Here is a 12,189-nt window from a genome sequence, read left to right as displayed (position 1 = left end):
ACATCTCCTTTCCTGGACATTAGCCACGTACACCAGCCCACGGATAATTGAATCAATTACAACAGTGCTGTCTCCTCCGTGTTTCAGTCGCAAAACAAGCAAAACGCCACGTTCCAGCGAGACTGAACTGCAATTAGGCCGATCCGCGGAACACCTCGCCCAGCGAAGGAAAAAAAAAACAAAAACCAAACAGTGATAATTATTGTGTTTATGCATGGAACTTCTGGGCCCGGTTCTGCTGTTATTGCTGGAAAGGACACAGAGTTAGGTGTGTGTTTGTGTTGCTGCAAGGCATCCTGCCAGTCCTCTGTTTGAAGGGAATGGCACATTAGCGAAAGAGTTGATGGTGTTGATGATGTAGTGCAGTAGGTACAGGGGTATAGCACACACTGCTGGCTTGCAGTCAAACAGGAGTGGTTCCCTGTTAACACTATGCTCCACTCCATTTCTCTGCACAGAGAAAACTACACACCTGATTCTTTCCAGGCGTTCGTGTTTGTCTGAGCAGAGGTTGGAATTCCCTTTTGTCTTCCTTTATCTACCTACCTACCTGACATGTTGTGACACTTACAGCGCTTTTGGAGTCGATTCGAGGCCTCTCCATGGCGATGGTGATGCAGTTGAGGAAGATAATGACCAGCACGATGTGGTCAAACATCTTGTGGGTGATGATCTTATTGCACAGGATCCGGAACCTTACAAATAAAAGGCAAAAAGCAAAGAATGGACATTTCTGTGAGAGAGGAAATAGGCTTGGCATATACAGTAAAAGTACATAAAGTGTCCTATGTTCCTTAACAGGACATTTCCTCCAATCCATCTACACTACAACCACTGTCACATGACTGCCTTAAACACTACCTTAAGGCAGTGTCTGCTTTCTTTCTCCTCTGAGCCTGCAAACGAGCACAGTGCCCTCTGACCACCACCAGTAGGTGAAGCATCTTGCCTAAGAACGCAACGACTGAGACTGTCTGAGCGCGAACCGGCAACCTTCCGATTACAAGACAAACTGCCAACTCTTGAGCCACAATCGCCCCATGAGCACAGTGCTTCGGAGGTAGACAAACCCGCTATATCTAACTGTGGACACACGGCAATTAACATAAGGATAAGAACAATAATACATTTAAAAATAATAATAAATAATACAGTTTAAAAAATGTGTAAGCATTACAGAAATACTTAGACAAACGCAGCAACTTAAGCAACCAGGCATGGCTGCTCTCTCAACTATTTCAGCAACTGGAATTACAGCAACATCTGCAACTAACCAACCTGTACTGCATTTAGAGCCAAAGATAGAAACCAAACATAGCAGCTCACACTGCAGTCCCAAAAACTTAACCAGCTACTGCAACTGCAACAAAACCTGTACAAAAAAAACACCAAAATGTGGCAACACCTTTAAATACTGAAGCAATTCAATTTACTTTATTACCTGCAACCAACAATACCTACTATGAAACTAACCACCAACTGGAATTACTGTAATAGAAACGCAATTTACAATTCCACCTGTGCAAGGAAAAAAAGTGTTAAAATTACAGCAACACCTTAAACCAAACAGAACATCTCATGGAAAAAAAATCATCCATTGCAACTACGGCAACAAAAGATGGCAATCCAAGAAACTTACCCAGCTATGGGAACTATGGCAAAACCTTTAACAGTATGTTGCAAATCCTGCAAATACAAATTCCATCAACAGTAAACCAACTGCAGGAATTACAGCAACACCAATAACTAATCACAGTGACTAATCAAAGTAAATCAGTTACTAAAATTACAGCAACACCTCCTGCAACTAAACTACCAACACAAAACAAAAAATATAGCAGTACCTACAACCTACAACACCAACTCAGCAACTACACCAGCTGCTGCTAATCTTGCAACTAAGATATCTATTGATACTGCAGTGGCACATGAAAAAACAGCAGCCTTAACAACTTAAACAGGTAGTGTAAATACAGTACCCATCACAGCGGACAATAAGCTAATTATGTAGCCCCTCCCTGAGCCTGGTTCTGCTGGAGGTTTCTTCCTGTTAAAAGGGTTTTTTTCCTTCCCACTATTGCCAAAGTGCCTGCTCATAGGGGGTCATATGATTGTTGGGTTTTTACTGTATTTACAGTACAATATAAAGCGCCTTATGGCGATTGCTGCTGTTATTTGGTGCTGTATAAATAAAATGTAAAATAAAAACAAAAACACATTGACTTCTGGAACAAACCAGCAACTAAATCAGCCTCTTCAGCAACAGAAACAGTTTTCAGTAAATAAGCAAAGACTGCAGCGTCATACGTTAGCTATTACAGATATATCAAAGTGCATGTAGCGTTGTTATTGTAGTCAGCTGGACTTTGATTTTATTTAATAGCTGAGCTGATGAGATTTTGGATCATTGACTTTGTAAGAGAGTGTCACATTTTACAAGCATTTCAAGTGTGTTTTGTCTGGGAAACCCTCAGATGTACAAACACTGGAGCAAAATGTGCAGTGTTTCCTCTGAGCTGCACTGGCGTAGACATTTAAAGCGCCACGAAATGGTTCTACTCATGCTAGTGGAGGCGTGTTCCATAAAACCTGGAATAATACTATGTGCCGCACAAGGGCATTCATAAGAAATGAACAATCTCATTTAATTTAAGAGCGCTTGTCTCGCGTACAGTAACTCTGTAATGAAGAGCTGTAGATTTAGGAGTCATTAATTATGCCTTGCTTTCATTACACAACATGAAAAGGTTCTCGTGGCTTTCGGTTTGTGACAGCAGGGAGAAAGAGGGAACGCTTGTTATGTATGGCAGCAGGGATTAAACTGTGCATCAAATCCACTTTGATGCCTCGTATCAGCAGAAGTGTACAGCAGAGGAGAATATTGTGAGGCTCAGATCTGGATTTCAGGCTCTATTTGGCAATACAAGCATCGCTGTGTCGACACTTGCTGCATTTGTGTGGCACGTGTGTATGCGAGTGTGTTATTCATTGTCGTACAGGCTGTGGTATTTCATATCTGTGTGCAAGAGGCTTAATGATAAAGAGTTTGTGTGTTTTCCTAAAGTGGCGTAGCAGCTCCTCCTCTGATGTTAGAAGAGCTCATTCTCTGGATGTGAACTTTCATGTCAAAGTCAAATAACCTCCTCTTCTTCAAAATGCACACTAAAAATAGGGGGGAAAAACAAAAAAAACCTGCCACTACAAGATGAAGTGGAAAATGCTCCGTTCGAAACACTCGCTGACATCTTGGTGTTTCTATGACGGATTTCGACGCGAGCTTGAAGCTTTGCCCTGAGATGATATTTACTGACCTTTTGAGTTTTCTAGCATCAGAACTTTTAAATGACAGCTGACATCATTGACTTATTCATTGCGGTTAGTTTTAGCTTTTCAAATGTCACAAAGAGCATCTGAAAACTCCTCTCTTGTATAAAGCTTTGAAAGTCCTTTTCTTAATCCTCTGAAACTGCTGATGGTTCTGTAGACTGGCCACCATTGTTAATTAGAATGTTAACATGATTTATTACTTCAACTTGTGGTACAAACTGGTTTTCAGGTTCAGCTTCCAGGTTCAGCTTTAGTTGATATCTCATCAACACAGTACAGTGGTCCCTCATTTATCGCAGTAGTTAGGTTCTAAAAATAACCCGCGAAGTAGCCAACTTTATTTTTTTACAATTATTATAGATGTTTTATGGCTGTAAAACCCCTCACTACACACTTTTTTCTGACAGGCTCAAACATTTCCACACTTTTCTCTCTTGTTTAAACACTCTCAAAGTTCGAAACTAGAAAAATAAGTCCAGTATTACAGAATGAAACCAAAGGCACCCGCAGTTGCCTTTGATGGTGCAAAACATTTCGTCGACATTTTTTGCATTTGTTTGAGAAAACTTTCGAACATACAGTACGACACTTCAGAGTCACACTGCTGAACACTTTCTGTATTGTACAGGAGACACGACATGAGATTGATTGGCAATGGTCTACAGCCAATCAGTACGCAGAACAAAATGGGCTGTAAAAAAAAAGGAAAGAAAGAATTTCAGCAAAACAGCGAGACCGCGAAAGGTGAACCGTGTTATAGCGAGGGACCACTGTAAATACAGTCAAGTGGGGTGTGTGACTGAGTAGTTTGCAGAACCACCTAGCACTGATAACCTGAAGTAACCTTTATATGTATGACATTAACAATCTGTCATGTCATTGTGGAAGGATTCTTCTTTACATTGTTGCTTCATTTCATTTTTCTTCATTTGCAGGCATTTGTGCAGTTATGCCCTTAAGATCCTGACACAGTATGTCTGTGAGTTTGACGTCTGGGCTTTGACTGGGTCGTTTTTTGGTCCATTTATGACTATTGTCCTGTTGCATGAGCTCATTTCAGACTAGTTTTAGCTGTCAGAACAATGACCTCACATTTCACTGTGGAATACTTTGCTACTCAGAGGAGTTCTTGGTTCACTCAGTGACTACAAGGCATCCAGGTCCCATGTATGCAAAGCAAGCCCAAATCATCACCCCTCCACCACTGTGCTTGACACTCATTGGGTGTTCAATTAGTTTGTGCATTATGACCAAAAATCCCCACTTTGGTCTCATCTGTCCAAAGGACATTGTTCCAGACACTTCAGATAGAAATGTAGCGGGTCGGCGCTGGCATGGAAGTGACTGGCATGGAAGTTTACAGCACAGGGTTAAGAAGGGGTTACGTCATATGTTATGACGTAGATTTCCTGCTGCACTATAATTCAGGCATTTCCTAAGCAGCACGTGGCTGCTACCGTAAGTCCCGGACTACAGAGTGCAGCTGATTAAAAGCTGCATGCTCTAATTTTAGAAAGAAAATCAATTTTGTACTTGTACAGGCCGCACCGGATTTTAAGCTGTATGCGTTTCACTCGTAATATGAGATATTTACACAGAAATATTACACGTGAGGATTTTTAACGTTTAATTTAATCTGTAAGGTAACATAAACATGGTAACATAAACATACAAAAATACATACTGCAAATGCTTTTTTTCCTCAAACAGCGCCTGTAACACGGCTACCTTTAAGTATACGTACGTATCAGTAACACACAAATTACGTTGCTTATGGTTTTTTTACGGAACAGTGCACAAACAAGATAACGTCTCTTAACAACCGGTAAAAATATATACCGTATATATACTACTTATCAATTTTATTGGTCTACTGTTACCAAGAAGAATGTTTTTGGCTGCATGAAAAAAAAATGCATTCGCCGCACGGGGTTTATGCGCTGCTTCTGCGTGAAGTCCAGTTCACCATTAACTTTTTATAATTATCTGAACTGTGAACCGTTTTTTCCCACACTGTGTTCACAGTGTGGGAAAAAAGTAGTGGCTTATGACCCGAAAACTACGGTACTTAACTTCTTAATTTCTGTGGAAAGAGTAAGGGCTTCCTTAGTTTCTCCCTGTGAAAACCTTTTTCACATGACTATTATGTTTTGGACATAAACTCACAGTTCTCTCACATTCTGCTCACACCTTCAAAATTCATATTTTTCAGCATACTTGTAAATTTTGTCAATTGAGTGTTTTGTTCGTGCCCTTTTTACAAATTGCACTCACTTCTCATAATTCCCCTGCCACTTTAACAGTGTAGGTGGTAGACTGGCTGGTCTGCTTGCATCCTCTGCCTTAATTTTTCATGACCTCTTTGTAGCTAAAAAAGACAAAATCCACTTATACTAATTACTCAGTTCTTCTTGTGTGCATTCCAAAGAATCCACAGATATAAACCGCATCCCTTCCTGTGTGCTGGATGATTGCCTTCCTGGAAAGAGCTGACGGATGCTGGGAACAGTTAACATTTTCTTCAACCTGCACGGGTACATATTTCCTGATAGTGGAAAGCGGCAACATACACACATAAAAAAAACGAGCCACACATCATTGCTTTCACTATTTAAAGGAATTTTAAAACCTGCTCCCTGCTTCCTGTTTCTTCTATTGTTGCCTGTATCTCACTATCTGCTGACGTGTCAGTTCTCCCACAAAGTGCAGCCTTCTTTTGGGTTTAATCACAGTCTGTACGGGGTACCGCATGGGCCCTGCACATCTCTGGTCCACATGTTGACAGACCACTGTTCTTTCTTACCGCGAACATGTCTAATCGCTGTGACTGTACCTCAGTCTGTCTGCACAGCTGGCCCACTCCTCCACTCATTAAAAACTTCCCCTGCAGTAATCATCAGTAGCGGCAGTAACAACAGCGTAGCACAAAAGGCAGGTTGAGGTGAACTCGGGTCCATGTGAAAGCTGCTGGAGTTTGGCCTCCCGCCGTGCTGCTGTCTCTTGATGTGATTGTGAGCACAGGCAGGCGTCTGCGGTGGTTCAAGACCAGAATGGGCCCCACGCTGAGCCTATGTCCTCGGTGTCACTCTCAACGATAGCCAGCTCTCGCAGCCTGCTGTGACTGAAAGCCAGCTAGAAGTCCAGTTTGAGTCAAGCTCCTTCAGTTTTCTTACTACTCCAACAGGAGCAGAATACATGGAGCTTTTCTTATTAACCTTTTCTAAATTATAAGTTATGACCAACAGAGAGGAGAACCAGCCACAGTTTTTAGACTCGCATATGCACTGTAGCTCTCCAACACTGAACAGATGGGAAATTATCTCTAATAATATGGACGTACACTTGATTTTGATCTTAATTTAAAGCATATGATAAAGTGTTTTGTTTAAATAATGTATCAGTCAGTATAACTTGAGTTTAGGATCAACTGTTGTTCACTTTATGAAGAAAGCAAGAAATACCAGAATTTTCTGCATAGTAAATCTGCTCCCTTAAAGCCCTGTGCCTGAATTATACTTGGTTACATTCACACAAATTAGCTCAAATAAAATAATTATGTGTATTTTTTGTCATTTTAAATGTTAGTGAACCAAGTGGATCAAATTCCAATACAAAAAGAGCTATTTGACTCGTCGGTAACAAAAAAAAGTCCAAAGATTTCAGGTGGAAAAAAAACCTTTGGATAAATGTGGATAATTTGAGGCATAAATTGCTGCAAAGTAATTAAAATGCTACGTCAAAATCAGTGCACAACCCCGTGGTGTTAAAGCTGGCACACTGTTAAAATACAGCAATGATTTCAGTCAGAGCCAAACAAACACAGCCCCCTGATACCACTGCAGGAAAAAACACAAAATACACATACCATATAAATACACAAGCTGAAACCAGTAACCATGAGTATGATATATAGATATTACTTAAAACCTTTTTTAGTTTACTGAGTCTTTAACACTCCCCTTATGCTTCCAAATTCATCATTAAATTAAAACCATCACAGCAAAAGATTAAAGCATCTTCTGAGTTGAATTGGCTAAAATACAGCTCCTGTCATGGCGGGTTGTTCTGGGATGTTTAATTAGCATGTTGTTGTGGCTGGGGCAGCAGGCTGGGGGCCAGGGTGTTGCTTAGTGTTGCCTTCGCAGCCACATCTTCTGAACAGACAGCAGAGACGCTCGGATCAAAGCTCCAGAAGGGGAGGAGGAGTGAGGAAAGAGGGGGCGAAGTAGAAGGGGAGGGAAGCGACAGATTCAGCACGTGGCCAAGATAACATGCAGCACTCAGAGGGAGAAACTCCCTTCCTCCCTCTGCTCCCGCTTACTCACCCCCTGACATGGCAGAAATGTGCAGATAAAAGAGACTTCTGAAGCGAGAATGTAGGACGGAAGAGGCGCTGATATCGGCAGAGGGGAAAAAAATGCTGATGCGGTCGCAGTGCGGTTAAAAAACTCTTTGCCATTTTAGTCAGCATCATGGGATGTCAGTCAGACGCAATGGTATGACTTGTTTCAATCTTTTTTTTTGGTACGCTGATGGCTGCGACAGTAGAAAGCTGCTTATAAGCAGCTTCCTTTTGGAACAACAGCGTTCTGTGCCCAGGATGAGTATGTAAAAAAGATACTTTTATGGCAGAAAAACAAGAGGGCAGGCCAAAGATCTATAAGTGTGGAGGTGATCGGAGATGTGAACATTACCTTGACTCTGAAGGGAAGAGGTAGAGCGACCAGGTATCTCTCTGCTTACACCACGCCGGCTGTTTTTTCTCCAGCCAGCGGAACAACCTGGCAAAACGACCCTGCACGGAGTAAAAAGTACACAGTGCATTTATTATTCATCTGCACACGACTTCCTGTTGCATATAGTGAGCCACAAGCCCGTTCAAGAATTTCTGAAATATATATGCTTAAAACCCTGTTTGGTTTATATGTATCACAGACAGCAATGGAATAAACAGGGTTGAGTGAAATAGGCAAGAATTAGAAAGATATGCAATATATGCAAATTTATTTGAAGACTTTTAACATGCTTAACCGATCAATAATCAGTTTGGCCTTTGCTTAAAATTCGAATAAACTTTTTTAGCCTAATTGCTAACCTTATACAATTATCTGGCCTTAGACCTGCAAGAAAACCAGTCATAAGAACAAGCCCACTTGGACAGTGACTGACCAGGTTCACCTCCTCCTCTGCATTCTCGTCTTCGGTGTTCTCTTCCAGCGAGACGTGTGTGGGACCCAGGACTGATGGAGATCCCTTTCCGTTGCAGTCATTGTGTTCTGGGGGCCGCAAATGGCTCAGGGAGGGGGGTCTGGAGCTGTGCATGCTTGCTGAGCGGTACCGGTAGGGCACCTACACGAGGTGAAAAAAATGTAAATAAAAAACTATGGAAACTAATTTTAAGTTACGACTCCCAGTCAGGTGTCATACTGTCCATGAATCTTAACAATTAGTACGAGGTTTAAACTGATAACTGTTAGAGGTGTCTACCTGGAGTAAAGCATCAGGTGGCAAATCCATTGAGCTCCGAGTCTCCACTGACTCCATCCTCCTGTGCCTGGGCCCTCTCTGCGATTGGGACATGGAGTCCGTCCTGGCCAGTGATGCGTCATCTTCCTCCATCAGTCCACCACCTCCTTCTCCTCCGCCCTCCCCGTCTTCTGAACTTGAGCCACCCTCCCCCGACAGAAGCGACCGTCGCTCCCCGGACTGCCTCTTCTGGCGTTTGTATGATGGAGCACGACCTAGGCTGTTCCAACTGGATCTGCGGCTTGTCCGGCCACTACCGGAGCTCCATGGGGCATAAGGGGAAGAGCTCCGGACACTGGTCTGGAGCAGGAGGGTTGCAACAAATGGGAGGAGGGTAAAAAAAACGGAAGCCCCAAATGCAATTTCATTGTTCTCTGACAATAACAATAAATAAATAAATACAAAAAATACAAATACAAAATACAAAAAAAGTCTCAAGTGTAACTGCATAGTGCAGTTTTAATTTTGTGGCTTAGTGCTTTGGTTATGCAAATAAAGCCAGCTGAATACAACCGACGAGGCTTTGCGTGAGGTGAATTTAAGTGAGATTCATGCTGACAGATAGATAGGAGCAAATGTAGGTATCAACATAATCTGTCGGTCTTTCATCGTTGTCATCAGTTTGTCAAATAAAGAGCAGCAATGGTACCAATAAGTTGACTGTGAGACTGGCACACTTCATTAATCATCATCAATCATTATGACCCCACACATCATTACACCATACAATGTTTTTAGACGCACATTCTGGGGGAAACAATTGTCAGGAAAGGGGTAAATTCTGGCATTTATCACACAACACATGTGATATTGATAGCTATGTGACAACTTGGAACTGGATTATTACCCAGCAGTAACTTCCAAAAGGTTTAAAAAGGAAGCCAAAATGAACGTAGGGTGGTATCAAAAATTAAACTTCCTCTAACGGCCACTAGGGGCTCACCTCAACCCCACCAAACTGTCAAATGCCATAGACTTTTAATGAGCATGTTTTAACACTGGCACAAAAATCGGGGCTAGTGTGTATAGCTAAATTATGCCTTCAAGCAACATACTGGGGGCCTTGATGTTGCCTTTTTTTTTTTGCTAGCTAGTAACAAAGTAAGTAACAAAGTCTAGCATGTTGCTAACCAAGCCAACTAGCTTTTAACAAGTACATAGTATAGTTTTGAGTCAATTTAAATAAATTCAGTTTCATTAGCTTTGTGCCAAATCACAACAACAGTCAGCAGTAGGTTAATATTGTAAGGTAAAGACTGTACACTAATACAGAGAAACCCAACAATCAGATGTTAAGTTCTTAGCACTGGCTAGCTACTTAAACTATGTTTCTAAATAGCAGTCCACAAGCCAAAGGGTGATGTTATAGTAGCTACATCCATGTTTTAAATACAGTCCATGGTTATTAGATGAAAATTGGCATGCCCTTTTGTTTGTACATGAGAATATTAAATAAATACACAAACCGGTGATTTCTCATAGCAGGCTGGGTCTACAGAACTGCTGCTGCCTCGACGAGTCTCATAACCCGGGTTGGATTCACCTCCCACGGGCAACTTTGGTACGGGCATGGGGGTGGCAGCAGTGTGGGTAATTAGCGGTGGAGTCAGGTTAGACTTCAGGTCCACATGACCATTTGCAGGCACTACTAGTAGAAGAAAAGTGAATGAAAAAAGAGGACAAAAACAACACTTTACAGTGGTGAAATTGATAAACTGAATAAAGACATGAGAAAAAGCAGGAATAGGGGAAAATGTGGTACACCCTCAGTCATACAGTGACTATAAAAAACAACAAATATATGCCTCTTACTGTTATTGAGCAACATGAATATTTCAAGAGGGCATTAATCTTATGGGATGCGTAGGAGAGAATATTATGTTTGGCAGCAACACAAATGCATGACGTGCAGGGGAATGCAATTTTAATAACGCTAATTCCTCCGTCTTCGAAACTTTATCCGAGGCCTAGAAGATGTTAGGCTCTTCCAGCTAAGTAAGCAGTTTTACACAGAGCATTTGAAGGGGCTGAAGGGGAGATGATACAGTACATCTGGGAGTTGTACTCTATACATATAGTAGTGTATCCACTGGGCTTTTCAGTCTTGGCCAACACTTATTAGAGGGGATGGTATGAGGAATTATGAATGAGGCCACTCTGCCGATTTGATGTTGTGCAGAGAGACAGCCGGGCACGTGCCCACCAAGAGTGGTCGGAAGAGGGAGAAGAGAATGATAATAGGAGGTTACAGACTACAGAAGCCTGAGGAATGTTTTCACAGGGTACTTTTTAAATGCCTGAGGCCTAACTTACTGCTGTATCACAAACTTTTACGTGCAATTTTTAAAGAATTGCAACAGTGTGTAATCCACAGGAGTCTAGCAAAGATAGGAGAGGGAAAAATGCAAATGCACAGATGGCGGGTGTTTAAACAAATGTTCGTAATAGGGGCTTTAAATGAATCCCACAGGCTTGAACTGAATTGTTCCCGTTGAGCTAAAATCAATATATGTAGTCTGTGTACATGCTGTATGAACAGCAGATGGACATGCCTCACCTGCAGAGGCCGATAAATCCTTCTTGCTGCCGTTGACGTCCTCCATGCTTCGTGCAAAGGAATCAATCTCTGAGCATGATTTAGAAGCATCACCCTTGGCACACAAAAAAAGCACACATAAAAAGTGTTACAGAAAAAAAAAAACCAAAACATCTGTGAAAATATCTGGGGGGATTTTTGCAAGATTTAAGAGAAAGCAGGTGGGTTGACGTTGCCTCTAAACACAGATCGCTGCTCAGCTACCTCTACTTTCTGCTTAACGTCAGTTCTGGTTCAGACCTGACTGCGGATCAGTCAGTAGAAGCAACCTCTCTTTGTAAGCAGGTGGGTGGGGGTGTGGTCTTCGTGCTCCCGGAGACGGGCGCTCACAGGTAACAGGTGGGGAAGGTCATTGGAGTAAAGCGTTGCCATGCAAGGAGAAGTGATAGAGTTCAAAGAGAAACCACACTGAAAAACTGAAAGTTAAACAGTAACATGAAACTTTTTTTGTCTTTAGGAGAACCTGGCCCGAATATGAGTTCAAAACTTTGGAGTTGCTGTGACTCATTAACAGCTAAGAGCTTCAGTGTGGTTGCTGGTTCTACGGTTTTCACAAGTACATACAAATATGCAAAATTCCATAAAACATACTCCACTGTAGCATCTCTATAAGTCACTAAAACAGTTTGACTTTTATCAGAACAGCTGAAGAGATTTGGTCTTCTTTTGTTCTCCATCATTCTTCATTTACAGTCTTTGAAGTTGTCCTTTGTCTTTCACCGACTTTTCACGAGCTCCTA

At 41.8% G+C, this 12,189-nt stretch overlaps 1 protein-coding gene across 13 annotated transcripts in view; it reads right to left on the bottom strand.

Annotated features, from left to right (window-relative positions):
• cacna1g (calcium channel, voltage-dependent, T type, alpha 1G subunit) overlaps window positions 1-12,189 on the bottom strand; it is a 207,837-nt gene that overhangs the window by 74,807 nt on the left and 120,841 nt on the right. For 10 of the 13 annotated variants that reach the window (XM_042225737.1, XM_014337482.2, XM_005934426.3 and 7 more), the window contains 6 exons: window positions 11,411-11,504; window positions 10,320-10,501; window positions 8,815-9,153; window positions 8,497-8,676; window positions 8,022-8,122; window positions 572-695 (listed from right to left, as the gene is read on the bottom strand). In XM_042225737.1, the coding sequence (XP_042081671.1) occupies window positions 572-695; window positions 8,022-8,122; window positions 8,497-8,676; window positions 8,815-9,153; window positions 10,320-10,501; window positions 11,411-11,504 (1,020 nt within the window). The remainder of the gene's footprint in view (window positions 1-571; window positions 696-8,021; window positions 8,123-8,496; window positions 8,677-8,814; window positions 9,154-10,319; window positions 10,502-11,410; window positions 11,505-12,189) is intronic. The other 3 variants (XM_014337480.2, XM_014337484.2, XM_042225740.1) reach the window with 1 other exon arrangement.

This window comes from Haplochromis burtoni, unplaced genomic scaffold (assembly GCF_018398535.1).
Source record: "Haplochromis burtoni strain Fernald_Lab_line unplaced genomic scaffold, NCSU_Asbu1 Contig_180, whole genome shotgun sequence".
In the NCBI taxonomy this organism is placed as follows: domain Eukaryota; kingdom Metazoa; phylum Chordata; class Actinopteri; order Cichliformes; family Cichlidae; genus Haplochromis; species Haplochromis burtoni.
This window is presented reverse-complemented; position numbering and strand designations above follow the sequence as displayed.